At 35.3% G+C, this 26,294-nt stretch overlaps 1 protein-coding gene and 1 long non-coding RNA gene across 8 annotated transcripts in view; both read left to right on the top strand.

The window, feature by feature from the left end:
- The window catches only part of LOC147844696 (uncharacterized), a 3,845-nt gene extending 1,781 nt beyond the window's left edge, over positions 1–2,064 (top strand). Inside the window, exon 2 of the long non-coding RNA XR_015483092.1 lies at positions 1–2,064. This exon is cut by the window's left edge and continues 235 nt beyond it. This is a non-coding gene — a long non-coding RNA (uncharacterized LOC147844696).
- Positions 2,065–3,415: 1,351 nt separating this feature from the next.
- Positions 3,416–26,294, top strand: part of anks1b (ankyrin repeat and sterile alpha motif domain containing 1B) — a 315,285-nt gene continuing 292,406 nt past the window's right edge. For 6 of the 7 annotated variants that reach the window (XR_015482120.1, XM_087247217.1, XM_087247215.1 and 3 more), the window contains exon 1: positions 3,416–3,863. Coding sequence is in view for 5 of the 7 variants with exons in the window: in XM_087247217.1 (XP_087103343.1) it covers positions 3,733–3,863 (131 nt within the window). In the remaining 2 variants the exon portion in view is untranslated. The remainder of the gene's footprint in view (positions 3,864–26,294) is intronic. The other variant, NM_001100017.2, reaches the window with a different exon arrangement.

The following is a 26,294-nucleotide window of genomic DNA, read 5'->3' as shown; positions in this document are numbered from 1 at the left end:
ATTTTAACACTAACTATATAGTAAGAACATGTACTGTGGTTAGTTAATATTACTCAATTAAATGAATTGGTACATTCTAAGAAGGACTCAAAATAAAGGGGAACAACATTTTTAGATTTCTAAAACTATCTTATATTTTTGACTATCGACATCACATTGAGAAAGAAAAGTTATGTCACGTTGCTTCTTTAAACCAAATTGCTCTGTAAAGATTTCATTTTTTGCATTGTAGTAAAAAAATGGTGACTTATTTTAGTGAAATCGTCAACTTAGTTTAAACCTGATTAACTTGCTAAAATAAGTGGCAAAATTATTATCATTTGTTGACATTACTTTTTGTGATTTTTATTTATTTTTAAGTAAAGTGTATTCTAAAATTACTATAATTTATGCTATTTTATGTTTTGGTCTATTCTAAAATGAGCTAGGTTATGTATCATACTTTTTCTTCTGTGATGTTTTGACTTTCCTACATCAACTTTTGACTTTTCTGAGGATGAATCACATATGCTAGGTGTTGCTTAAAAGGTCACTTTTCCCCTTGGGTTTCCAAAAAAAGGCCTTTGCCTCCATGTCATCTCAGTTTGGTTTGGCTTCACCTCTGTAAAACCTCAATCTGGTGAATTGTAAAGCCAGGCCTGAGCGAGCGTGCACTCCGCCTCTGTGCATTGCCTATTAAGGCAGATGAATACGGCTCTGTGTGAGGAGTTTATTCCTGGAGTTTGAAACTAAATAGACACTGAACACCCGCTTGTTTTTGTGTGAGTAATGGAGAGAGCTTGCACACAACTGCCTCATAAGATCCGGTTGTTTCCGTTTCTTGGCAAAGCCGAAATATAGTGATTGTGTCCAACACCCAGTGGGCCTGCAGCTGCCTCTCATGCGCGTGCACACACACACACACACAGACACACACATCAGATCATCTCTTTCATTTCTTCTGTTCCTCCTCCAGTCTTCAGCACTGTTTTTCCTCTCTTCAAGACTTCACAGCTGAACGGCACAGGCAGAAATGCTGTGGAGATATTAGTGGAGTTGTAAACAGCACCCTTGATTATTTTTTGCAAGGTGCAATTATGAAATTGGATTGCTTTTTAATGGAAATTTTGTGCATACAATAGAAACAAATTGACAGGTCATAGTATTTGTATTTCTCAAGACATTTATGGTGTTTTAATTACACTAAAACTTGGCTAATGTATGCATGAAACATTTATCTGGCCTAGAATATTGTAGGAAATATAATGCATGTATAGCCTACATTTTTTATAGGACAAAAAGCCTTGATAAGCGCTACAAATATTGTTGTATTCTTATTATGAGCTTTTTAATGTTACATTTAATATAGCATTATAGTACTTTGATCAAATGTCATTGACAGTAGGCAGAAGAACAATGAACAGTTTTTATGCTGTAAAATTATTGAAAAAAAAAGATTCTTGCTCCACAAATGCCTATTTATTCACTTTTTTTTCATGGCTGCAGTGAAATCAGGAATTAATAACAAGTAATTCGACCCTATTTTATTGTAAAACATTTCAAATTCTTTTGTTGATTTTGTTTAAATTATGTTTTGTAATTGTGTTGGACATTATTACATTCATATGGACTCCTGCGGAGATACATATTTTGAATTATTCCCTTGCATGACACACAAATACTAAATAATGCAGGCTCAGCTGTACATTTTGCTTTCCAGAATGATGTGAAAATTTATTTTGTGGTTCTTAAAAAATTAAATCAAATGAACAAAAAAAAGGAACATTTCTGGAACACAATTTTCTAAAATAACCAAGCACGTTTGTGGATCATGTAAGTCCACTTATATACAATATATATTATACATGTCCAGTTTACACTGTTTTTATGATCAAAATGTCTGTAAAATACAGGATACAACAGGGCTCTTTTTTAAAACTAATAAACAAATGTGGCAAATGGACCATATGGTTTCTTGCACAACGACCCAATATATAATGTGAAAGATTTATTTTATATATGAACTTAAAATATTATCTGGAGAGAAAATGTTTATTTTAGGAATATTAAAAAATATTTTTCCTACTTGTTCAAACTGAAATAACAATCCTTGAAGTTTTTTTTTTTTTTTTTTTTTTTTTGCTCAACCTAATTATTTTATGTTAATCCACTTAAATTGTACAAACCATCACGTTTGATTAATTGATTTGCTTGGGACCACATGAAGGGATTGTGTGGAACCCTGCATTTTTACATTGTATTATTTAACTTTGATAATTTAGCAAATTTGTTTTTTTTTAAAATCAAAATGTCATTATTAATTTTAATATATTTTATATTTAAAGGTCAAGCAACTTTTTATTTATCTTAAATTGGAAGATTGTAATTGACTATTTATTCTGATTATTCAAAATATTAGTTATAAGATCCCTAAATTATATATATATATATATATATATATATATATATATATATATATATATATATATATATATATATATATATATATATATATATATATATATATATATATATATATATATATATATATATATATATATATATATATATATATATATATACATATATATATATATATATATATATATATATATATATATATATATATATATATATATATATATATATATATATATATATATATATATATATTATATAAATTATATAGAGCAAGGACATTTTGCACAGTATTTTTTCTTTTATATATATATATATATATATATATATATATATATATATATATATATATATATATATATATATATATATATATATAATTGCTTAAAATTGTCCACAACCCCAAAACATTCCATTTCTTAGTTTCTTGGTTTTTAAACACCAATGTTATTTTATGGTTGTTCTTTCTTTCTTTCTTTCTTTCTTTCTTTCTTTCTTTCTTTCTTTCTTTCTTTCTTTCTTTCTTTCTTTCTTTCTTTCTTTCCCCAAATATATAATCTGGAATATCAGCCTAATCTAAATTTGGATTTTTTTATTCCTGCAAAACAAAAGCACATAAATAAATAAAATGAAAATGACTGTTTAACTAAATAAAAAAGTATATGTTAAATACCATAACTACAATGATTTTTGCACATATAGCCTACCAAGTGACGTGCTGTAAATGTTGTACAATAATATTATTCTTGTATAAAAGCATCTCTTCACCACAGAAGGTTCTTCTGATATGACACGATATCTGCTCCTCGTGCGCCACTCAAATAAACACAAGGTTACAGTAAGAGCTCACGCCCAGCCGGTGCTGCTCTTTCCTCTCTTCTAGTAACGGAAAGCTGCCATACAGAAACCGAGAGAGAAACACTGATGCTGCTGGGCCGCCCTGCTGTCGGTACAACGGCGCGCGCACATTCACACACACACGCAGAGAGAGATAGAGAGAGAGAGCGCGCGCACGGATAGTAGCGTGTGTACGGTGACCGAAAACGCACGGCAAATTTGCGGGCTCCCAATGTGATTTAACCCGCGTCTCCTGGCAACCGGCCGGTCTGGAGGACCACTATCCGCCGGTTAAGCTTAGCTGCACCGGGACCGTGGTACAGTTCGCCTTTCATTCCATCATTGAGCTCCGGTGTGGAGCAGAGTAGCGGCTTTATTCATTCAGGAGCGCGCGGCGGAGCGTTTGTTTGTCGGTAACATGCCGCAGGAATCCTGAAAGGAAACCTCGCCGTTCAGTCCGGATTGTTTTTGTTCTCGTGGATTAAACTTGTGTCCGGGATGGGAAAGGAGCAGGAGCTGCTGGAGGCGGCGCGGACCGGGAATGTGGGGCTGGTGGAGAAGCTGTTGAGTGGGAAGAAAGGATTGCTGGGCTCGGGCTCCGGATCCATACCTCTGCCCGGGTTACTCAGGTATGAAAACAAAACCAAGTTTGTCTCTGGATAAAAGAGCACGCCGGTTCCGTGCTGTTTATATCAATGGAGACTGAGGTATTGCAGTTGCTTGAGCAATGCAATACATCACACACAAACACACACACACCCACTCCAGGCATCCCCGACCCACTGCGCCCCTTGCACAAGGATATTTATGGGAGACACATTTTCTTTTAGTGTCTGTAACTGCCGTTTTGCTCTGTTTGTCTCAAACTTTGATATGATGCTCACACGACTGTGCAGTACACATACAAGCAGTTTAGAAATACACAGCTTGTCCTCAAAACGTGCACATTAGTGTCAAGTACAAAGAGTGCTGCTGTTTGTCATCTTAATGAGCTCTAATGGACTTTTATTGTGAGAAAATCTCCAGAGTTTTTGTCGTAAAGGGGTAGTTCACACAAAAATGAAATTACTCTGTAAATTTTGTCAGCTTCATGTCATTCAACATTTGTAGGTGACATTTACCTTTAGTAGAAAATTACAGAGGTTCTTTGTGATTCATAAAGTGCAAGTCAATGGCTATCAGTATGGCAATCAAAATATATATATACTGTAGGTAAAACTAATTCAATACTCTCCTCCTGATTATACATTGAGGTCTTATTAAAGGAAACGATTGTCCTGTTAAAGAAACTAAACATTATTTACAACATTACCTTTAGACCACAGCCTCGCAAATAGTCCTGTGCACAATCTTGACAGTCTGGAGCATCGACTTGATGTTGTTGTATAATGCTGTGCACTATGTGATTTGCATTGTTTGTCAAATTTGGGCTGCAATATACATATAAAATGTCATAAACAAACAGTGTCAGCTCTCATGTGAGTTTGCATCAGACATATAGGCCTACTGTGAGTCATTATAAGTCAGGAAACTTCTCTTCCAGATTTTTGTTAATGCACTTGAAAGGGATAGTTCACACAAAAATGAAAATGTACTAACTAGTTACTCTCCCTCAAACGCTTCCAAACAGTTATGAGTTCTTTTTGTATGCTGAACACGAAAGAAGATATTTTGAGGAAAGCTGGAAACCTGTGACCATTAACTGTCATAGTAGGAAAAACAAATATTATGGAGGTCAGTAGTTATAGGTTTCCAGCTTTCTTCAAATAAAGCTTTTGGACAAGTAAAATTTCAGTATATTATGATAGCATTTTCAGTTTTGGGTGAACTTTCTCTTTAAGACCTGTTTGCCAAGGCTGTAGATCAAATTTAATATTGTTGTAAATAAGGCATCATTTCTTGCACAAACCAATCTCAATGTATCACTGTATCACCAATCTCATGAGTCACTGGTATTCATGTTGTTTTGCCATGTATGTTTTTTACTCTCAGAGTGCCAGTAGCCATCGACTTGTACTTTATTCATCACCAAGGACCAGCCAAAAATTTCCTTTAATATTCTGCACAAGATAAAAAGTCACTTTCATCCTGGATGGCCTGGGGAAGAGTTAATTAACTGCACATTTAAATTTTTGGGAGAACTGCCCCTTTAATGTCCCAAACTGTGCTCAGATTTGCCAAGAATCCAAAGTCTTCAGATTATGGTTTCAAAGGGATATTTTACTTCAGAATTTACATTCTGGCATCATTTATTAACCTTCATGTTGTTTCAAAACTGCATGACTACTTTCTTTGGGACAAGTTTTAAAAAATGTCCTCCATGCAATAGAAGTCAAAGGGAACCAAAATAGTTTCAAAGCATTTTAGTATTTTCATTTTATGGCTCTGTGACTTCTCATCTAATACTTCTCAAATGGTCTGGTCTATACAGTCCACATTCATTTCATAGCTCTGTACCAGTGGGTGGAACGAGACGGGGGTGTGAGTTGGGGTGGGGGGGTGGGGGGGGGGCTTTGGCAGTGACCCACCACAGTTCTCTCTGATGACAGCTCAGCTATCTGATGAAGCTCAGCTATAAAAATTGTGTCCTAGCAAACAGCCAGTCCTGCTCCTATTGGATGTCATTCATCTTCTTAGGAGAAAAATCAGAGAGTAAACCAATACTCAGAGAAATAGTTAAGCTAAACATTGTACATTTAGTCTTCTTAATGGCATTCCAAACTTCTTTAGCACACATACACAAAAAGATGTTTAGAAAATTGAAGAATTCAGATACAAATGCCTTTAAGTGCCGTTTTCATGAGTGTGTACGTTCAGTAATTTCACTCATATGGCAAAGAATAGGTTCTTTCCATTGCCTTTAAGGTAAAATAACTGATCATAAGCACAGGAGATTAAAAAAATGCTCATTTTAGAAGTTTTTGCATCTGAACTTTTCAATTGTCTGAGTATTTTTGTCCAATCAGTGCAGTGGGGTTATATTTTAGATTGTATATTTAGATTTATATTAGGGGGCTTCATGGTGGCGCAGTGGGTAGCACGATCACCTCACAACAAGAAGGTCGCTGGTTCGAGCCTCAGTTGGATCAGTTTGCTTTTCTGTGTGGAGTTTGCATGTTCTCCCTGTGTTGGTGTGGGTTTCCTCCGGGTGGTCCGGTTTCTGCAACAATCCAAAGACATGCTAAATAACGAGTAATAATAAATAATAATTAGTAATAAGAATAAGCTAAGTTGGCTGTAGTGTATGAGTGTGAATGTAATGGTGTTTCCCAGTGTCGAGTTGCGGCTGGAAAGGCATCCACTGCGTATGTGCTGGATAAGTTGATGGTTCATTCCGCTGTTGCAACCCCTGAATAATAAAGGGAATTGGCCGAAAAGAAAATGAAGATATTAATTAGTCAATTGTTGACTTATATATTGTACAACCACCTCAGCTTAGCACAGACCAGCCTCTAAACGTTGAAAGTTTCCTTTGGAACATATCAACTGCATTTGATTCTGTTTAATTGGGTAATGACTACTTAATGAAGCCCCATTAAAAGAGAAAGATCTTTATTTCTTTCTTAGCACAAACTTTGGCACTTATTACTGTAGTTAGACAGCGGTGTCTCTTATAATGTAGCTCAGTTTGTCTTGTGTGATGTGTTTGGTCAGCTGTGCATGTATGTTTATACAGCTCTCAGGTATACTATGATCTCAGCAATATGTTTCATCTGCACATCAGTGTGTAAAATGACAAGTGTGAGTGACTGAGTGAGTGAGACAGAGAGGGAAGGGTTGGGGGAAGGGCACCTGTGAGTGAGCGATCCAGCAGAGAGAAGTGTGCCGGCCGGCTCAGACATCAGCTACTGCGCTGCTTAAAACAGCCAGAATAATCCATTTCTGCACAAAAGAACCCCTGCCTGCTAATAGAGCAGTTTTCCAGTGGAATGGCTGATATAATCTGTCTATATATCTTTTGCTGATTTTTTTGTTTGTTTTGCATGCACTTCTATTACCTCCCTCAAGCCACTAAAAAATACCAGGCAAAAACAAAACAAAATGTTCTATTTATTTTTGATTTTACATTTCCCAAGTGATATTGAATAGAGCAAGGACATTTTGCACAGTATTTCTTCTTTTATATATATGTATAAAAAGCATTTAAGGCAACATAGTGGCTCAGTGGTTAGCTCTGTCACCTTACAGCAAAAAGGCTGCTGGTTCGAGGGTGGAGTTTGCATGTTCTTCCCGTGTTGGTGTGGGTTTCCTTCGGGTGCTCCGGTTTCTCCCACAGTTCAAAGACATGCAGCATGGGTGAATTGAATAAACTAAATTGGCGGCAGTGTATGTGTGTGCATGTGAGAGTGTATGGGTGTCTCCCAGTAACAAGATGCAGCTGGAAGGGCATCCGCAGTGTAAAACATATGGTGGATAAATTGGCAGTTCATTCCGCTGTGGCGACCCCTGTTGAATAAAAGAACTAAGTTAAAGGAAAATGAATGAATGAATAAAAGCATTTTATTTATATATATTTTTGTAATATAATTTTATTTATTTATTCTTCTTTTTCTAAGGTCATTAGCCATCTTAAGAAGAACATTTTTTTTTTTTTACAAAACAAGCACTTTTGCCCAATGACTTGCCTAATGCACCTAACTTGCTTAGTTAACCTAATTAAAGCAAGTCTTTAAATTGCACTTTAAGCTGTATGCTACTATCTTGCAAAATAACTCCCAGTTATTACCTCCAGTCTTCCAATTACCTCGTCAAAAGGTTGGGATCAGAAAATTTTAAATGCTTTTAAAACAAGCATTTATTCAAAAAGTCTAAAACCACAGCCAATATGGTCGAATTTGGAGGTATTATATAAAGTGTTTTTATATGTAGTTTAAATTTGAATTTAAAGCTGAATAATCCACAATCATTACTTAGTCCTCAGTTTCACAAGATCCTTCTCAAAATGATATAATAGGATGATTTTACTCTTTTACTCAAAAACATTCATTATTGTTTTTCTTCTTCTTCTTCTTCTTCTTCTTCTTCTTCTTCTTCTTCTTATTATTATTATTATTATTATTATTATCAGTGTTGAAAAAGGCACATATCAAAAAAGGCGTTCAAGGCATGTTTCCCTTTATAAAGGAAATTTCCATTTTTGATTTGGGCCACAGAAAGTGTTGTTCTGTTGACAGTGGATCTGTGTGCTTTACTTGGTTGTAGGTGTGAAGTGTGCTTGTGTTTTTCTCTTACTGGGTCAGGGCTGTTGGCTGGAGGGATGGGACCAAGGGAGGTCTGACTCTGTCCATCTGTCTACAAGGCTGGAAGTTGTGTGTTTCTCTGCAGTGTCACGGTTAGTGACGAAGTATTGCCCGGGGACGATTCACATGGGCTTATCTGAAAATGAGGACGGGTCTGAGTCAAGTCAAAGGTCATTGGAAGAATTTCAGACACGTGGTTATGTATGGCAATAGATCTTGTGCTATATATTTGCAAGTGAAAATGCTATAGGCATTTTAAAAAGTCATATGTATATGCTAATGGTGATTAGTTCTTAATTTTGTTTTAGTTTAAAATAGTATTATATATAAAATGATAATTGTTATTTTGTATTATTATTATTTTTAATTAATAATAATAAATATATAGATATGAAACATATTTAATAATGTATAGATTTTTTTGTAAATTTTAAAATATAAAATTATGTAAAATAATGTATAAAAATAATGTTGTAATGCCCAAAGTTTTAAAAGTAATGTTTTGAATTTTAAGTGTTTATTTCTTAAAATATATATTTTAAAACCTTTTTATAAAAATTGTAATAATCTAATTTAAAATACTTTCTTTATTTGCCATCATTACTAAAAATTGTGTGTCCATAGGTATAATTTTTGAATCAAAAACTATGTAACGATGTTGACTTTTTTATTTGACGCACAGTATATCAGAACCATGTTGTTATCGGCTATATTACAGGCTTATTTTATTAACAGTGCACACACTGTTAAGTTCATTGCATTGTGGGATACATACAGTATTCAGTACAGTGTTCTCTTTTGTAAGCTGCAGTACATGTTTTGGCAGAACGCAATAGTAGGCCATTCAAATATTCTATCCATGCTGTCGAAATCCCTTTAAGGCAAATAACTTTGAACCGGCCTCCGGTCAGCTATTTTCTAAGTAGGTAAATAGCATACTCTGATGATGACAGAGGTTTGTGGCTTTGACCTTTGACACATATACACTGTGGCAACACGAACAGGGCCCGCTGTTGTCCGATCAATGTTTTGTGCCCTCATATTGCTAATGGATTAAGCCCATCAATAACGGCACAGTGTGAACGCTGCATTAGGCAGCACAGCACTTAGAAACACATGATTTCAAAATGATACTACATTCATACGCTCACTGCTTAATATGATAATGATAAACTAGATGACATTGCGGTGATTTGCCTTTCCAATAAAGTGTCTGAGTCATGAGTTGGACTCGTGTGATATACTGTATTTATCTATATATAGAGTAGTTTGATATATTTTTGGGTCTGAATGTCATTTTTCTTTCTGTTCTGTGTCTGTGTGAATATACAGCATTACTTCTTGGCAGTGATTCAGCATTATGGATACTATGATGATGCTGGTTGTGGGAAACATGATGATGGGATGATCCTCCTTGGCTACAAGTCACTTTGCTGATTGCCTTGTTTACTAATTTGATTGGTCACTTGTCATGCCAGTCATGCTTTGCAGACAGACTATTGGTGTGAAGGTGTCATGCCAGTCATACTTTGCGGACAGACAATTGGTGTGAAGGTGGCTACAAAAGGTGGTTTATATTAACAATGTTGCTTTTTAAGATGCCTTGTTTTCTTTTAAAGCAGCATGCATGCAGTCTTTTCAGAAAAAAGCTATCACAGCATGCATTTCAACTAGCTTGGTGATAAATACAGGATAGCGGTTAAGGTAAGGAAAATGTTGTTTATAGATACTTGGATTTCATTGAAGTGACCTATAAAAAGAGTTTTCTTGGGAGGGATTTATAAAGTAATTAATTTACGAATAATTGTATTTATGGTATGCTTAATATACAGTAGTTTTGTGCTGTTAGCCTAGCAAAATGCTAACTCTAACTTGATATGTAGATTCAATAATGGTCATAAGGGGTGTTCCACAGTGTCTTTTTAAGGCTTGGTTGTGTTTATAAGATGCAAAGCAATGTGTGTTCATGCTTTACTTGTAGAAAAATACATTATTTGTTCATATATCTTACTTTGATTATATACTGCTACTCGGCTAACATAAAAACGACTGTCATATGTGCTGTGTTTCGCGGATTACCTCCATGTCACCATGTCACGCCCCTAAAAGCACGTGCTTTTGCGCTGTGCAAACAGTAGCTGTTTGCCATATCAGTGCCTGAATCAGACAGAAAACGAAGAGTACACAGCTGAACCTCATGTCTGCTCTCTAAAATAAAATCTGACAAGTGTCTTTCACATATATTCGGAATAAGCAAACGTTCACATATCTTGAACTAGTTTGTTATTTGGAATGTAAAATGCACAGAAAGTGGCTGCATAGAGAGACACTGCAGCGCTGGTGACGACTGATAAATATGAATTTGTAGCTAAATTGTTAGCCGTGCCAAACGGCATTTCCCGTTGTTTACATCTTTGTTTATGTCCTTGCTATAACATACGTTTACGCTAGAAACTGTGCAGGTAATTGATCAAATATAACAAATAAAAGTACTTGGCTTACAATTTACAGCTTTGAAGGTTGGAGGAGCTTTTAGCCGTATCCAGCACTGAACTGAGATCTCCTTTGCCAAATTCTAGCTATATATTTTTTTATAATTCCCTGGATCATAATTAAAATTAAATTGTAAGCACTTCTCTTTTTGTGTTGTGTCCTTTGGAAGCCCAAATACAGAAACAGAACTCTGCCATAACCTTACAGTGCCTTTGGCCATAGCCAGTTGCTGCACGGGATGTATGCGCATGGTGAATGAGCATAACCTAAATCATTTGTCATCTCACTAACCTGGATGTATTTATTGTAGTTCCCAAACTTTGTTCGATGTATAGGATTTGCTTAGATAACTTTGTAAAAGCCAATGTCTCCCTTTTTCTTGAACTTTGAGCGTCTTACATTCAGAGATGTTGTTTATATTCGCACAGCTACATTACACATTAACTAAAGTTTAACATATGATATCGTAGTGGTCTACCGCTTTACGCTTTTTAAATAAAAGACCCTTCAGCACAATATTCAACAGCTCCCTGATTAGATTTAGATTATTCTGCTATAAATATGACATAGCTGTGTGTGTGATAATGCAGCTAAAGAATAATACACCAATTAAAGAGCAAAATACAAAAGGTAAAAAAACGGCAGTGTTCTAGGATCAAAATGCAAATCAAGTTAAGTTATAAGTAGTAAGCTATCACACACAAAAAACAATTCTGACCTCTCTGAAATGAATCAGCAGTACCTAACCTTCGTTGGTTATTTGTGTAATGTTGGCTAGGCATAGCATAACTGGTTTACAATAATTTGTAAAAGTCAAAGTTTAAAAACAGCCAAAAAAAATTCTGTCATACATTTTTAACATGTATTTTCCGACATTAAAAGCTACTGTTCTGCCCACGATTCAGCAAACATTTTAAACAAATCACTTATACACCGACATCCAGGCCTGCGATATACCTGAACAGTGCAGTGGCTTACTTTATATCCAAAGAAAAAAAAGATCTCCAGAGATGCATTTTCAAATCATAAAGAAATCTGTGATTTTAAAAAGAAAGATTTATTTAATTTATTTAGCCTGACATGTTTACTGTTCCAAAATATTTTAAATATTTTTTCAAATAAAATATATTGTGTTCAATGGGGGGATTAAGTTGTTGTTTTGTACCCTGACATTTAAAAATAACATATTTTAGAGAAGTAAAGTAAAACCGTGATGCTTTTATCCAAGGTTATCATACCATCAGAATCTTATACCGGACCATGCCTAATGTTGGCCTATGGTCTTCATTGGCTGCATGTGCACTACATCTGCTTTGACCCTCAAACACTGTTGTTGTAGCTGAGGCCTGGAGGAATGTGGCTCATGTTGTTGACATGTTAGGAAGATGCTGCGAAAGCAAAATCCACTTTAGATTGCCAGGGGAGTGAGATTTACTCACACAGCACCTACTAGTTGGGATCTGTTACATTCATCCTCCTAAACTCATCTCTCATTCAGGTCAAGACTCAGACATAACCCTCTGGTTCTGCTCACATTGATCCAAGCATGATTTAAACTGGCATCCTTAGCATAGAAGGGCAAGCACACAAACAAAGACCACAGCCTCTAAGCATCGGTCACTGTTATACTCATCTGGGTCACAGCACCAACAAGCTCCCTCTGGTTCTGCTTGCACTACTCCAAGCAGCTCTAGCAAGGGAGGCAGACACATAAACATGGATACTAAGGACTGCAGCCTCTAACATTGTCACTAGTGTGCATCTTGAGTCCAGGGAAGTGAGGATTACTTGCAGAGCTCCTACTAGTGGACATCTTTTTTACTTATCCGGGTCATGGCACCAACATAGTTCGCACTGCTTTAAGAAGGATTTGAATGGCAGATCTAGAGCACCGATAGGCAACACAACTGTTTACAAGACTTTTCTAGCTTCAGACTACAGTAACCTGTAATTACAGTAACACAAACTACAGTAACAGTAATTTGACTTACAGTAACCTCAGAAGTACCTAATCGGATACTGTAGGTCAGAATACATAAAATATGCCAAAAACAATGAAAACTTAAATACATTTTATTAATAAATTAGATGTCATTAAAAATGGGGTGACACAGTGGCGCAGTAGATACTGCTGTCGCCTCACAGCAAGAAGGTCACTGGTTCAAGCCTCTGCTGGGTCAGTTGGCATTTCTATGTGGAGTTTGCATGTTCTCCCCGCGTTCGGGTGGGTTTGACCCAATTCTGATTTTCTCCTCTCATGTGTCTCAGACTGGATATGGCCGGTGTACGTTTAAGCAGGAAAAAATTACATGGATTCCGATTTACTTAGATCAGATTCAGGCTTCGTTCATATGTAGAAATGCATCTGATGTGAATGCCCTCGTGTTTGCAAGGTAAGCTGGTAGATCGAATTTTCACATGTAAATGCGAGTCACGTCACTAAAACCTGTAGCGAATGACATCAACTTTATTATTTTCATTTCAGAACGGAGTTCTGCACAAGTCCCAAATCTCAAATCTCATATACAAGGTCAAAAAAGCTTTTCTGTTATCATGTAGCTCAAGGTAATGCATTTAGGCATGTTGAGAGCAAACGAGGGTGAGTGCAATATCTGCCGTGTAAACAATATAAACTAATATAAAACTATTGCATACATCACATGATCAAACTATTTTGTTGAAAAAGTGCATATCACGCCACATGCACATGACATTAAAATGCTTACAGGTCAAAAATCGGACAAGTCAAAAAATTGGAATTGACGATCAAGATCTGCAGTGTAAATGCAGCCTAGCAGTCTTCTTAAAGCCAGGGGAATGAGACATACTCTTTAAATTTCTATCTACCGCCTGAGAGATATGCAGACTAAAACGAATGCCAAAGATCACAGCTTCTAGTGTCAGTAACTAGTGCTCTTTGTGGAGCTAAAAGAGTGTGGTTGACTCACACAGCTCTTACTAACTGGCCTTCACTCAACCCCTGGTCCTCTAGGTTAAGGCACCAACGTAGACCAAGTGGGATTTGAACTGGCATGGGAGGCAAGGAATTTCAAGACTACTTTTTACCTAGAGTATTGTAATTTAATGTGTATTTACAGTACATAGCGCATTTATTGTGTATGCCCTACACCCAAAGCACTTTACAATCATGAGGGGTGGTCTCTTCACACCACCACCAGGACAACGGCGTCAGTGATACAGTGACAGTGATACAGATTCGGTGAATGGGGATGATTGGGAGGCCATGATGGGTTAGGGCTGATGGAGGGAAATTGGCCAGGAGACTCTGGTGCAACACTTGAGCCCAAGGGAGCGAGTTTTATTAGCTTTAACTAAGTGACCTCTGTTATGCAATTTACAAGGATATGGCTGATATGGTAAAACCAATGTCATTGTAACTGTATGTATCACATGCTTGAAAGTACAGAGGAATCCTTCAGAACAAACATTCAGAAATAATAAAGTGTTTTGCTTCCACTTTAAGCTATAGACAATGATTACAGACTAGATCATCTGACCAATCAGAGTGGAGAAATGGAGTTTAGAGAGACTTAAAGTGTTTTTGGTCCCGAATGGATGTAAAGGAGACCCTCGAATCAAAATGAGGGGCCATTGAAAACAGCACAACAGAAGAACTGTAAATTACTACTGCTAAAATATAATTAATAAATATCTAGGATTAAGCAAAGTCATCTAATCTACAGATAAAACTCTTGTTGTGTGACAGATCAGTCATCGAATCTCATCTACGGTACTGGCTAATACTTTGAAGAGAGCAGTTAGCATCTGTTTTCTGTCTCGGTTGGTCCAGGGCAGTCAAGGATTCGTCATGTCCCTGTGGTTTATCAAAATAAACATTCAGCGCCATTATCCGCCGTCTTATCAGGCAGAGAAACAGACCGCTGAGCGACACAGACTGCAGTGCCTTTGAGCGCAGTGCACACTTCACTGTCAGAGCCGCTTACTAAAAACATGGAGCGCGACCAAACCTTCTGGTCTGGAGCGCAGCCGTCAGCCAGTGTGGAGGAGTGGAAGAGGGAGGAGGACGTTTATATATCACACTCCATTAACAGACCAGTGGACAGGGGAGGAAGGGACACATATTGGGGTCAAAGTTCAGATTTGTGAAGAATGGAGTGTGCTATGTTTGTATGTGTGTATGGAGTCTAGGAGTGTCGAGTGGGTTTATCCGAGACACATTTTTGTCTGCTTCTAAGTGCTGGCTTGCGTGTGAGCGTGCATAAATCACAACGTGATGGCGAGTTCGAAAATGACCCTTTCCAGGCAAGTTTCACTTTGTACGGTGACTCAGCATGGGAACCAGACAAACTGGCCTCACAGAGCCAGACTTGAAATTATCAGCATGGTCCACTTTGTGGGTTACTTTGGCTAAGTATGGTCTGCTTAGACTAAAAAAGGCCTTGTAAATGTCATGTAAAGTGGTTTTTATGTGATGCTTTTGGTGTATGCTGAACTTTTAAATAACTTTACAGTTTTTAGTACAGTGTTAGCATAAAAATCTGTTTGTTATAATAGTTGTGACCACAAGTTCATTCTTAATTGATTAAAAAATAATCTGTCACCATCATGAGCTTACGAAAAGTAAAAAAATGTGATTTAGTTTATGTAGTAAATTCACATTTATCAATTAAAATTGCTGGCTGCTAGCTCTCTGCAACTTTAACATGGTCACCCATTAAAGCTTAGCAGGGCTGTGCCCAGTCTGTACCTGGATGGGAGACCACATGGAAAAGCTAGGTTGCTGCCAGAAGGAGCTCAACCTGCGGTCTTTGTGAGTATATGCCCTAGTATAGTGAAGGGGACTGCTCAGTGAGAAACTTTCGGATGAGATGTTAAACCGAGGTCCGGACTCTCTGTGATCATTAAAAATCTCAGGATGTCATTCGAAAAGAGTATGGGTTTAACCCTGGTATCCTGGCCAAATTTACCCACTGGCCTCTGTCCATTTTGGCCTCCTAAACATCCCATTCCCCCAATCTGTAAAGCACTTTGAGTGTCCAGAAAAGTATGAAAATGTAAGGTATTATTATTATTATTAAAACTGAAATAAAAAAAGCTGTACAGAAAAAAAAAACCCCAACACCAATCCAATTAAAAACACTACAGACATGATTAAATAAATAATTCAGAAATAAATATAAATAAATCATTGATAAAGCTGACTTTGCACACCAGTGGAATGCCAAATCTTTCCACTTTGACTGTGGTAAGCTGCATTATCGCATGGCAATTCTTCATTTTCAAGTCTTCATTTGTAAGTTACTTTGGATGAAAACGTCTGCCTCTGTCAACCAATAAATGTAAATGAAATGCAAATTTTGAGAAGCTCTTGCAATTTTGTGGTGCAATTTGCATCAGATAATAAGAGAAAGATGCGAGGATGTGGCATTTTGAAATGCTACATTTTGTTACATTGTTGCTTTTCATGTTTATCGGTTTCATTAACATGCTACAAATGCTTTTTTTGTGTTCAGAGCAGATCACGATTTCTCAATAAGTATTCTTCAGAAAAAGTGTGCACACACTGCAGCAAGGATGTTGTTTCAGCTGTGAAGCTTAGACAAGCTGTTCATCAATAAAACTAAAACACATAGTAAAGCCAGCTAACCAGCATGATTTTTCTATAGTTAAGAAGCCTGCTGCCACAGCATTGCATTTTGAGCAGAGGCAATCCTAGGCTTTCCAGGGCCCTACTTAAAGATCCCGCCAGTGTAGAAGGGCATGCGGGGCCTTTTGTAAATTGAGGGGCCCTACACACCTTTTGTAGTTTGCGTGTAGGATGAAACGGTACTGATATTGAGAACCATAATCCAAAAGATGCTTTTTGCAGCAAGGGATGCTACTAGTGCCACATGTAAAATGGAATCTCTTTAATACATTTTATGGAAACATATTTCACAATCTCAGTGCTTTTCACAAGCATTGCGATAACTCGCAAACATACATTGGGTTAGGGCAGAAAATATTGGAAAAATCTGCCATTGCAATATTTAAATTTTTTCTGAGATATACAGTATATTGCGATATTGCAAAACTGTTTCATTAGATGATTTGAATAGCTCTAATTGTGGAAAAAATCATTCAAAAAATGAGTGTGAATCATGTATAAAAAATAATAAACAAATTGCAAGCCTGAATAATTACAATATAGCAGGAAAAAAGTCAAATGAACTGTTCTTTATGGTTTTCCGTACACTCAAACTCTATTTAGTTACAGAAATTGAATAATGAAATGTGAAATAACACTGTATCATCTCCATTGTTTTAATTATTCAGTAAAATTATTCTTCATTAAAGTTACAAATGTTGTACGTGGGCGGCACGGTGGCTCACTGGTTATCACTGTCACCTCCTAGCAAGTAGGTCACTAGTTCGAGTGCCGACTGGGACAGTTGATATTTCTGTGTGGCATTTCTCCCTGTGTTCACATGGATTTCCTCTCATAGTCCAAAGACATGCACTATAAGTGAACTGAATAAACTAAATTGGCTGTAGAGTGTGTGTGTGTGTGTGTGTGTGTGTGTGTGTGTGTGTGTTTACCAGTACTGGGTTGTGCCTGGAAAGACATCTGATGCATTAAACATATGCTGAAATAGTTGATGATTCATTCTGCTGCAGCGACCTCTGATAAATCAAAGACTAAATCAAAGTAAAATTAATGTATTAATATTGTACGTTATAGTGCTCAAATGCTTTACACTCTCTTGAAATGTCTTTAAAACACATGCAAATGATAAAGTTTCACTCTGTTATGATTGATCCTGCAAAGTGACTATTGCAGACATACAGTACTCATTGCGATATCGATGCTGCAATGATACATTGTGCACCCCTACTTTGAGTGAAAATAAATCTGTTTTATTTCAAAGTAATTGAGTACAAAACTTATCAAATGAATTTTCATACATCTCTGGAAGTGGTTAAAAGATCAAAACATTTGAAACAAAGTTAAACCAACATCATTGAGGCTGTTGCAGCCATGATACGGCAGCAAAGTTTATTGATCATTACGCTGGAATGAGAGTATAGTTCCTACTTCCTAGTTATAATATGAACCTAGAAAACAACATTTCATTTTCTTTCAGTCTTAGTACACAATGTAACTACAAAAGGGTAAAACTTTAAATGGGAAAATTATTGTTTTTTTTTGTAATGTGATGCTAACGGTCTAATCTGAATCAATGGTTTTTGCTAAGCTAAGCTAAAAGTGCTACTGCCAGACCTCACGTTTGGCTGAATGGATTTTAAAAATGGTAAAACATAACTGTTTACTATAGGGAAGTAGTGATTTCCACAAAATATGCAGTGTTCCTTTAAGTGGCACCAAAATCTGTGTTACATATTGGTATCTATAGATATGGCAGCAGGTTTTAATACCCAACCCTAGTTATACTTTACACATTATCCCACCAACACATTTGTCACAAAGAGTCACAGTCTCGAAAGTTTCCACAGGTCAGAAGAGCTCTTCTCCTGTTCCCTGATCAGTTTAGCTGTTTGTCCTGGAGCGGTGGCAAGGCTACAGTAACTGCTCCGAGGAGGAAACCCATCTGTGCTCGCGCGGCCTTTCATTAGCTTGGGCTCTGTGTAAAGCTCCAACTAGTGATTGTTCTCCTCCTCAGAGCCCGCGTGCCCTTTGTTTGAAAAGCTGTCATAAATCAGCCTCTCTGGCCCTCATCTTTTAGCTTAGCGTAGCTTATGGCCTGGTGTTTTCAGTGCTGATGAATGGCCGTTGTTTAGACGAGTGTCCTCCTGGTGTTAGCATTCAGATAGCTAGTCTTTCCTCTAGAAAGTTCTCCATCACATGATCAGACATGGATTAGCCGGTTTCATAAAGATTTGGCATGGCGAACACCAGTGTTTCTCAGAAAATAAACAATAACATCACAACAGTAGCAATGAACTCAAGTACTTTTCTCCTTAGCTGTGATGTGTATATTAATAAGTCTGGCCACACACATGAACATTTTACAAATGATTTTGGGCCTAATATGCACAACAATTGTACAAGTTGGCTTACACATCTGACCTAATGTCCACAAAATCCTCAGTTGTGTGATGTCAACTTAATATAGAGAGTCGATTTGCACTAAGTGAGACAGATACTACTTGTGCTAAGTGAAAATAGCTCACAGCGTGATGCCATATATACTAAGTAAATATTTATTGCTTTTTGTCATTTATTTTCTTTTTGGCTTGGCCCCCTTATTAATGAGGGGTCACCACAGTGGAATGAACCGCCAACTTATCCAGCATATGTTTTTCGGAGTGGATGCCCTCCAGTTGCAACCTAGCACTGGGAAACACCCATACACTCTCATTCATACACATACACTTTGGAAAATCTAGCTTACCCAATTCACCTTTAGCACATGTCTTTGGACTTGTGGGGAAAAACAGAGGAAACCCACGAGAACACAGGGAGAAATGCAAACTGACCCAGCCGATGCTCGAATCACCGACCTTCTTGCTGTGAGGCGACAACGCTACTTACTGTTTTTTAATACTTTTTATTTAACCTTTTATTAATATAATAGTATAATTGTATTTTAATTTATATTTTTGAAATAATTTACTTGTATTATTTTTTACATTTATAAACATTAATGTTACATTTAATACTTTTTATTTAGAAAAAATAGTATTTAATTATTGATTTTTTAATTTTGATAATTTTATAGTTTTAGCAATAAGGTGCAAGACGTGTTTGACGAGATTTGTTGCTTTTTTCAGACCTGCGTAACATAATTTTTTTATATTTTGCACCACGTTGTTTAAATAGCAAATCCATTTGCATCACTTTGTGGACTCATGGGTGTTCCTGTCTAAAAAGGAGGTGTGTTGAGGTGCGTTGTTGGTGCATTGCTATTTTGAGCAACTGAAATAGACTGCGCCATTGACCATCTAAAAGCCGGTCTAAAGTCCAGCGCAGAGCACTATAGTTATGCGCCTATGCAGGTCCAAACACTTACACATTGCTTAATGCACACATCCTGTGCAGCAGTACACAAATATCTTTACATATGAAAAAAAAATGAAGGATTAAAATGTTACAAAAAATTGTATGCCTCATCTCATGCATGGGGCTTTTTTTCAGTTTATTTATGACAATTTGTATAATGTTATTATTATTAATAATAAGTTTAGAAATTAAATATGTAGACTAATGGATGTCTTCAGTGGAGTGCGTAAAACATCGTTTCCTTATCCATGAAAGTAAAGGAGTAAAGTAGACAGTAACAGTAAAGTAAAGAGAAAGTAAAGAGGCTGAATGGAGGAGGCTGCCGATGCTCTTTTTAACTGTTTTCGCGTTGGTGAAGCGTTCAGTTTTTCCATTTACAAAGTCCGCCATATTAATAGCAAATACGTCATGGCACTACGCAACTGAATCTTAAAGGGAATGGGAGATGAGACTCTGATTGGTTTATTGCATATTATACTCAAAACACACCCATAACCAACTCTGTTAGATGTGCCAGGGCGCAGATTGTATTTTTCCATCCTTAAGATAGCAAAAGGGGATTCGGCAATGCCCTTAACGCTTAAGACTTTGTGCCTAGATTGTTAAAATAGAGCCCTGTCATTTTCTATTATGATTTAATATAAAGTATTATTTTGGCCATTCTCACAAATGTTATTTTACACATCAAAATCTGTGTGAAATCAAAAAATCCAATTTTGCTAGTTCACATTGTTATAATTTTAGTGACCAATTAATCCATGTAATAAGTAAAAAAAAAAAAAAAGTTTTGTTTGGGTAATCTTCAATCAAAATGTGATCAGGTTGACACAGACTTTAATGTAGATCCTTTTCTTGCATTTAATGTTTTCATTGTATATCAAATCTTTTGTAAATTGGCTGCAGCCATCAAAATGGGACTTCACATCTTTGACCACAAAATGCTTGCTTCTGTGTTGTTGTAGATTTAGCACAGATTTGCACTTTTAATTCAGTGATCCTGAGCCTTTTGTGGGCATCTTGCCCATGTCCGCTCCAGAGTATAACCTACATACCTGACAAATCAGACATTCCTAAATCACAGGATCCTATTAACAAGCTCACAGATTTACATAAGGTTGTTTGGATGTTTTGCTAGCATGCAGCCAGAAAGTGTTTGGGTAACAGTGACCAGAGTCTCTCCATCTACATAGAGAATAACAGTGATGGTCAAAATGATTGGTATCCTTGGTATTAGCCCCCTTTTTATTTTTTTTCCCCAATTCCAGTTTAACAGAGAGAAAAAAAAAATTTTCAACACAATTTTAAACATAATAGTTTTAATAACTCATTTAAACTCATTTAAACTCAACAACTCATATCTTTGCCATGATGACTGTAAAAAATATTTGACTAGATATTTTTCAAGACACTTCTATACAGCCTAAAGTGACATTTAAAGGCTTAACTAGGTTAATTAGGTAACCGGGCAGGTTATGGTAATTAGGCAAGTTATTGTATAATGATGTTTTTTTTATCTGTAGACTATCAAAAAAAATTGCTCTAAGGGGCTGATAATTTTGTTCCTAAAATGGTTTTTAAAAAATTTAAAACAACTTTTATTTTATTTTTTACTTTTTTATTTTAAGAATAATGCGGCCAAATTATTAATATCCATTATTCATCTATCACACATGAATGAAAGCAAAGAGATATGCAGCAAAAAATTTACAAAATAAAAAAGTGGCTGTAAGAACAGTTCCTTTTCCACCATTAAGCCAATTGTTGAGAAGTTCTTGTCAAATTGAGATATTATAAATCAGTGTCCTGACGTGACTCCTTTTGGAAAATGAGAAAAGAGCAGCAACATAAAGCAGAGAATCCTTGAAGAAAATCTGTAAGAGAAAAATTGCTCTGTGATTTGGTTCAGAGTTTCCTTCAACAGTCATTATTGGAGAAGTTTTAGAACTGTTATTTAGGTTACAATAAATAGGTGCCGATAAATTTGACCAACATTTATAGGTTCATTTATACCTTAAAATGAGATTTCCCCAATTTTCAATAGCATTTTTGCTTAAGGGTTCCTATATTTATTTACCTTCTTAGCTTCTTAGCTTTACCTTCTTTATTTTCCTTCTTAGACTTTACAGACCTAAAACTTGCCTATAGCACTTATTCATTGTTGCTCTTAGTTGTGTAAATTGCTTCCTTGTCCTCATTTGTAAGTCGCTTTGGATAAAAGCGTTTGCTAAATGACTAAATGTAAATGTAAATTTACCAATATTTATTGATAAAAAAAACATATTCATTCCATAATGAGGTTTCCCCTATTTTCACTTCTTTAATTTCAATACATTTTAAATGAAAGACAAAATATAAATATTGCAAATAAATTTTCACCGCCTTCTTTGCTCATATATACCAAGTTTGAAAAAAATTAAAAACATCCATTAATTTCATATGAGATTTCCGCTATTTTTAATTATTTTATTTCAATACATTTCCTAAACATAAAAAATAAAAAAGCAATTATTTGAATCATAAAATAGTATGGTGCTAATGATTTTGGCCAACTTTTACTGCTGAAAAATATATTAATTTCATAATGTTTCCCCTATTTTCAATTCTAGGTTTCAATATATTTTAAATGAAAGATAAAAGTATTGCAAATTAATTTTTAAAGCCTCCTTAGCTCATATAGACAATGTTTGCCAATAATTTTGGCCAACATTTTTTGGCAAAAAAACAACAACTAATAATGTCATATGAGAGTTTCCCTATTTTTAATGATTGTATTTCAATACTTTTCTCGATAAAAGATAACTTTTAATTTAATTTGATTAATTTAATTATAGAACAGCATAGTGCAAATGATTTTGGCCAACATTTATTGCTAAAAAAACATAATCATTTTAAATTCAACTTTTTTATTTCAATATATTTTAAATGGAAAAAAAATGCTAGAATATTGTTCATTTATTTTCACTGCGTTCTTTTCTCATATGCACTAAGTTTGTCAATAACTTTGACCAACATACGTTTATTAATGAAAAACCTATTGCTTTAATATTGAGATGTGCCCTATTTTCAGTTCTTTTTTTTTTCAAAACATTTTTAAATGAAAGATGAAAAGCATAAACAACACATATTTATAATCACAGCCATATTTACCAAGGTACCAAATACTTTTGAGCATTACGTATGTGTATGCAGACACGTTTTCAGACTCCTCAAGATGTGTTTGATTCCTCCAGGCCCTGTAGATGTGTGTGAATAGAGAAAGTTCCTCTCCTCCTTTTTGTCTCTTGTCTTTTACAAATCCCCCAATCTTATCTTTCAATCCCCCTCTCTCTGTTGTTATTTTTTGGGTCGGGTTCTCCATGTCTCTGGCAGCAGGGTCTGCACGGTGGTATCGATCAGCTTCTCTGCTGATTGGAGATCAGACTCAGCTTACAGTGCCTTTAATGGCCTGCTCAGCAGCTCCTGCCAAACAGAGGAGAGAGACAGAGGCCAGAGCACACACACACACAGACACACAGACACATACACGCACATGTTTGTGGAAGCCTGTTCTGGGTGATCCTCCTCAAGAAGTGCCCATTACAACCCAAAATCTAAAAGAAATGAAAATAAGTTATATTTTGCACAAAGAAAGTAAAGCTCATTTTAGTTGATAAAATACATTTGATTAGTGTATTTAAGTGATTTTAAACCGGTATTTAAAAAAAAACATGAACAAATAAGAAAAAGTCACATTCCTTTCCTGCTTTTTAAATTTAATTGTCATTTATTTGAATTACTTTCTTTTTATTTAAATGTTTTATTTAATGTTATATTTATCCTTTGTTCTCTGTGATTAATTGATTATCAAATGATTTATTTTATTAAATTTTGATTATTTTACATTTATTTTTATTCATAATTTTTTAAAATAAGCTTATTATTTTGTTTGAAATTTGTATTTTTGTTTAATGTTAGACTGTATTGTTTTGTTTCATATATATTAATCCGACCTTTATTTTATGTTTTATTTGAAAAATGTATTTAATATTTTATTAAATATTTTATCAACTATCCTAAACATTCATTATTTTTTACATTTATGAAGTATAGTTAAATATTTTAATAATACAATTTTATTAGTTTTGTTTAACCAATTCATTTAATTTTCCTTCAACTTAGTCCCTTTATTCATGAGAGGTCACCACAGTGTAATGAACCGCCAACTTATCCAACACTTGTTTTACACAGCACATGCCCTTCCAGCCACAACCCAGTACTGGGAAACATCCATCACCACTCATTCACACAAATATACTACAGCCAATTTGGTTAATCAATTCAACTATAGCGCATGTCTTTGGACTGTGTGGGAACCAGAGCACCCTGAGGAAACCCACGCCAACACGGTGAGAACATGCAAACTCCACACAGAAATGTCAACTGGTCCAGCCGGGTTTCGAAACCAGCGACCTTCTTGCTGTAAGGTGACCACTGAGCCACCTCTTTTTTATTTTATTTTATTTTATTTTATTTTATTCAGTAAAACAAATCCTAATTCTTTATGCATTTTGAAGCCATTTCTCACAGTTTTTCGGTGTCTCACCTGTTTGCACATGTTGTTTATTAAGCCAGTCAAACAAGTCTGACAGAAGAATATTTGATTCTTTAAGTAAAATCCACTTAAAGCTGAGTTTAACAGCAGTTTAACCTGGTTAGCATTGAGTCTGCAGAGTGCTGTGTTTGAGCGGATGTGTGTGTGTGTGTGTGTGTCCTGGAGCTGCTCTCCAGTCTTTAGTGTTTATGAGGTCCTGATTGAAATGATGATGACGATGATGATGAGCTGTTATGTGTGTTAAATGACAGACCAGGGTCACTGCAGTTTCCTATGATGCTGTTTCCTTCCTTCAGTTGAGCTGCACTGGAAATGGTGTTGTTGCCTCTGGACTGTTGACTAGAACAGCAGTGGACATTTGTCTGTTTCTGTTCAGAGTGTTATTGATACAGTGAGTTGTTACTGTATTTCCTCATACTGTACAGCACACATACACCCTATGCACACATATATGTGCACAACAGCATTTTGAAGTTTTTTTTTTTTTTATAGGTATGCGAAATGCTAAACTTGCTGCCATTATAGTATTTATTATTACACAGTATATAAAAACTATAGACATTTAGAAAAACATTTGATCTTTCATACTTACTTCTGTGTAGTGTTTTGTATAATATAAAATAAAACATTTCATTAAACTGGTAACACTTTAAAATAAGGTTGTATTAGTTAATGCTAGTTAATGCATTTACTTACATGAACAAACAATAAACAAAGCATTTATTACCATATTTGTTCATGTGAGTTAACGTTAGTTCATAATAACAGTTGTCCGTTGTTAGTTCATGTTAACTCACAGTGCATTAACCAATATTAACTAGCAGGAATTTTAATGGGGCAGCACGGTGGCGCTGTGGTTAGCACAATTGCCTCACATCAAGAAGGTTGCAGGTTTGAGCCCTGGCTGGGTCTGTTGGCATTTCTGTGTGGAGTTTGTATGTTCTCCTTGTGTTGGTATGAGTTTCCTCCGGGTGCTCCGGTTTCCCCCACAAGTCCAAAAACATGTGGTACAGGTGAATTGGGTAAGCTGTGTAATTGAGTGTGTATGGATGTTTCCGAGTGATGGGTTGTGGCTAGAAGGGCATCTGCTGCGTAGAACATATGCTGTATGAGTTGGTGGTTCATTCAGCTGTGGCAACCCCAGATTAATGAATGAATACATAAAAAATAATGCGTAATGTGAAAGGTTATATTATTTATTTATTAATTAAAATAGTTTTTTATTATACTAATTATTATTATACTAATTATTGTTTTTATTATTTTATTATTATTTTATTATTTATTTATTATTGTGTTTTATAGTTTTATTATTGTATTTTTTAATAAACATATATTATGGTATACTATGAATATATATATATATATATATATATATATATATATATATATATATATATATATATATATATATATATATATATATATATATATATATATATTTTTTTTTTTTTTTTTTTCACAACATTTGCAATCACCCAAAATGTTTACAAATTATTTATTTTTATAAAATGTTTTATAAATGATTTAATCACAATATTCTTTTGGATATTAATTGTATTTGTTATTCTATCATTTATATTATTCAACAATAATCACTCCAAATACGTTCTATATATTCATGCTTATATATTTTTACTATTATTTATAAAATATTTAAAACATTTTAGCAATGTTATTTAAAAATTCTAAATTAAGAGAGACAATTTAGCTTTCTCTGTATTTATAGTTTATAGTTGTGTGTTTAAGTAAA

This window comes from Danio rerio, chromosome 4, assembly GCF_052040795.2.
Source record: "Danio rerio strain M-AB ecotype USA chromosome 4, GRCz13ab, whole genome shotgun sequence".
Classification (NCBI taxonomy): Eukaryota; Metazoa; Chordata; class Actinopteri; order Cypriniformes; family Danionidae; genus Danio; species Danio rerio.
This window is presented reverse-complemented; position numbering and strand designations above follow the sequence as displayed.